We start from the raw sequence: 4,208 nt of genomic DNA, 5'->3' as shown, positions 1-4,208 counted from the left end.
CCTGCATAGTTCTGGTTGCTCTCCGACGCCAACAGTGTGCTGAGCTGTGACATCACACCGTCACAGTTCGGATCATGTGATTGAAAGTAGAAGTGGTTCTTGCTCTCGGCTAGTGCCATCAGTTGCAACGGAGGTTTCTGCGAACAGGCAGGTTTCTCCTTTATCTTGCCAGTACCAAGACGATGATGATGATGATGATGATGATGACCACCAGCGACTGGTGCAGTTTTTGACGATGCTTGTCTGTTCTGGTCGAAGACTGGCATCTTACCCTTTCTCAGAGGGGTGTAGTTGACATGGTCCCCTGAGCATGGTAGTGGGACGTTACCCCTCCCCTCACCTACCATGCTGTCTTGATTTGGTGTCACCTGGAAAGAGATCAGAAATAACAAAACAAAAGGCATGGGGGAGGTGGTTAACTTATACAATATTAATCAGACTAGTTTCTAACCAGTGACACTATGCCCAATAGCTCACATGAAAGCTAAACTAACATATGATGTAGTAGTATATTTATTTACATATTTATTTCACAGCGAGATCATTGTTGTCGCCCAAGTATCCGAAATGACCTGAGACATGTGGCTGAGAAAGTTACCTTTGTATGGTACTAATCGTGTTGTGTTTGAATGGAGCTGGTTTGGACATCAGAGAGAAGTGCTTCGTGGCCTTCAGGAGCTACCTGTCGATAGAAGAAAGCATCAACATCAGGCACCTGCCAGATGCTCCATAAGGAGTAGGCCATCTGGGAGACCTACCCAAAAGTACTCAAGTGGGACAGCTGGGTTAGGTTGAATGTGTGTGATTAACTAGTGGAACCATATATTTCTGACTCTTGACCACTATACATTAGGCTACTGCTTATTTGTTTTAGGGTATACAGACAATGTATTTGAATATCTGGACCTCCAAGCTATGTGATGTGTGTTTGTTATGTGTGGTTTCTCTTTTACTTTATTTAATTTTATTTCATTTATTTTTTACGTCCTTTTTTTTTCTTTCTTCTCTCTCTTTTTCTTTTGTTGTTGTTGTTGTTGTTGTTGTTGTTGTTGTTGTTGTTGTTGTTGTTGTTGTTGTTGTTGTTGTTGTGGGTATATATGGATGTTGTATCATTTGATTACCTCTCTGGCTGCTCATGCATTTGTATGACCCACTACTTTATGTTATGGAAAATCATCAATAAACAAATATAAAAAATTAATTTAAAAAACAGCTGAGATAGAAGTCTTTACAGCTGAGCTACAGGCAGCTAAGCTAGCGAGCAGATCATTGTTCACTGTTGTAACTCCGTAGGCTAACTAACTACATTAGGAAGCGAATACCCCGTCCGTAATGATTGTGTTTGACTTACCTAATATGCATGAGGCGTTCTGGGATTATTATTTTTGCATTGCATTTGGTCCAACATCGCCTTTGGCTTGACGGTCTGCATATGCATAGCTAACACGTTAGCCTGCTAGCTAGCTAGGTAGGTAGGTAGGGGGTTCGCTTCACAACAACGGAAGTGCCCACACAGACGCATGTGCACACACCACATGACGTATAGCACACCCCATGACGTAGAGCACACCCCCATAACGTAGAGCACACCCCCATAACGTAGAGTCGGTAAAACGCTGAATCTCTGTCTGAATGTTTGTCTAGTATATAAGGCAGAGCCGCCTGGGTTCTGATTTAGCCACAGATCAGGGAAAGACCAGAGAACGCGAAATAGAAAAACTGTTATAAGCCAATATAAGCCGCTGTCTCTCAGTTGTTATTAAACTGTCTACGATTCTTTTCAAAGCGGTTCTGTCTGTGTTCTCCACCCAGCACAGCCTGATCATGGCATGCGGAGCTACTCTGAAGCGTTCGATGGAGTTCGAGGCCCTTCACAGCCCTCAGTCCCTTCACAGCCCTCAGTCCCTTCACAGCCCTCAGTCTCTCCACAGTCTCTTCACAGCCCTCAGTCCCTTCACAGCCCTCAGGCCCTTCACAGCCCTCAGTCTCTTCACAGCCCTCAGGCCCTTCACAGCCCTCAGTCTCTTCACAGCCCTCAGGCTCTTCACAGCCCTCAGTCTCTTCACAGCCCTCAGGCCCTTCACAGCCCTCAGTCTCTTCACAGCCCTCAGGCCCTTCACAGCCCTCAGTCTCTTCACAGCCCTCAGTCCCTTCACAGCCCTCAGTCTCTTCACAGCCCTCAGTCTCTTCACAGCCCTCAGTCTCTCCACAGCCCTCAGTCCCTTCACAGCCCTCAGTCTCTCCACAGCCCTCAGTCCCTTCACAGCCCCCAGTCCCTTCACAGCCCTCAGTCCCTTCACAGCCCCCAGTCTCTTCACAGCCCCCAGTCTCTTCACAGCCCCCAGTCTCTTCACAGCCCTCAGTCTCTTCACAGCCCTCAGTCCCTTCACAGCCCTCAGGCCCTTCACAGCCCCCAGTCCCTTCACAGCCCCCAGTCTCCCAAACGACGGAGGTGCAGCCCCCCCATGCCAGGGACCCCGGCCAGCCCGCCGCCCCCCCAGCGGTGCAACCTCCTGCCTGCTAACGGTACCGACAATCGGTCCCAGTCGATGTCGTCTCCACCAGCTGGGGAACACAGACTTACCCCAGGTAAGTCGATGTTATGAGAAACAACTTTGCTAGCCACTAGCTAATGGAACACACACACACACACACACACACACACATTCATTGTGAAACTGTCTATACTGGGTTAGGTATAGCAAGGTGCCCATGGCTCCTCCATACCCCTAGATAAACATATAACCTGGAAACCTTTAACCCCCCTAGAAAGATGAACATGTCTGTCGCTCTCTCTCCACAGAGCAGATCGTCCACAACATAAGGCAAGAATACAGCCGTTACCAGAAGAGGCGGCACCTGGAGGGGACCTTCAACCTGAGCGAGTCCCAGACCCAGAGTCCAAACGGGGGTGAAAGCCAAAGCCCTGCTCTCCTGGCTCCAAGCTCACCACCAGGTGTGTGTGCGATGCATCCGGTTATCCATGCCCTTTGGCGTGCAATACATCACACTGACAACTGGGAAAATATTTCTCGCTGAGAGAGAGGTGCAGTGCAGCAGTGGAGAAATGTGTTTGATACCATTTCTCATTCCATTGGAATGGACCTGAACCTGTTCTACTGCTAATGGACCTGACCCTGTTCTACTGCTGAACATCTGACCTCCTTCTTTGCACTTTTGGTAACACTTCAAGAACATTAACATGTTCATAGCCTTTACATAGCCTTTATCTGCATGACACAAATGAGGGGCGCAGGAGGCAGATGGTCGCAAGGTCGGCAGATCGGCAGTTCGAGCCCCGGCTGGCCACATGTCGAAGTGTCCTTGGGCAAGACACTGAACCCCAAATTGCTCCCAGTGACGGGGCCGGCGGCTTGCATGGTAGCTTGCCGCCATTGGTGTGTGAATGTGTGTGTGAATGGGTGAATGAGAGGCCGTTGTAAAGCGCTTTATAAAGGCGCTATATAAGTGCAGTCCATTTACCATTTGAGTCATAATGTACTTTTTATTTTGTTCAAGAGGAGGTTTGTCAGAGAGTTAGGGGCTAAAGGCTAGACCAGGGGTTAGGGTTTCTTCTTTCAATGTAGATGTTGTGTATCTGACGGCAGCGGTCAGCCCCACAGCTCATTCTTTTCCACTTTTAGTTTTTTCAGGGGCCTCCATGAAGAGGGACCAGCCCTATTTCACCCTGCGTCAGGTGGGCTCTCTGTGTGAGCGCGTCCTCAGGGACCACGAGGAGAAGACCATGGAAGAGTATGAACAGATCCTCAACACTAAGCTGGCTGGTATGTTGATGACGTCACCCAGATATGGACCCACCGTGGTCACGGTCCAAGAGGGAAGTCGATTGATTCTATTGATCCTGTTTCTAGAGCAATATGAATCGTTTGTAAAGTTCACACAGGACCAGATCATGCGACAATATGGCACCAGACCCTCAAGTTGTGAGTTCCTATGATAAGAAACACACACACACACACACACACACACACACACACACACACACACTCAGTTTACCTTAGATTCAGATTTTTCTCCAGCAGAGCCTGTTTTTATTAACATTAGTAATGTGTTTGGTTTTTCAGATGTCTCATGAACGATCTAAATGATAAGCATCAAGCTCTCACCTGAAGGTCGCTGCTCTTCACTCTCCAAGGGTTCCTTCAGCGCCATGTTATTCGTCTACTTTTGTTTTGCTCAGTATCTTG

The 4,208-nt window shown here is 48.1% G+C and overlaps 1 protein-coding gene across 1 annotated transcript; it reads left to right on the top strand.

Moving 5' to 3' along the window:
* Window positions 1–1,824: 1,824 nt before the first annotated feature.
* LOC308154463 (akirin-1B-like) lies at window positions 1,825–3,958 on the top strand (the record flags this gene model as incomplete). The annotated part of the gene is made up of 5 exons (XM_080527623.1): window positions 1,825–1,866; window positions 2,418–2,589; window positions 2,804–2,962; window positions 3,654–3,785; window positions 3,873–3,958. The coding sequence occupies 5 exons, from the start codon at window positions 1,825–1,827 to the stop codon at window positions 3,956–3,958; spliced, it is 591 nt and encodes a 196-aa protein (XP_080383749.1).
* Between the last annotated feature and the right edge of the window lie 250 nt (window positions 3,959–4,208).

This window comes from Nansenia antarctica (assembly GCF_963989245.1).
Source record: "Nansenia antarctica genome assembly, chromosome: 3".
Lineage (NCBI taxonomy): Eukaryota > Metazoa > Chordata > Actinopteri > Argentiniformes > Microstomatidae > Nansenia > Nansenia antarctica.
This window is presented reverse-complemented; position numbering and strand designations above follow the sequence as displayed.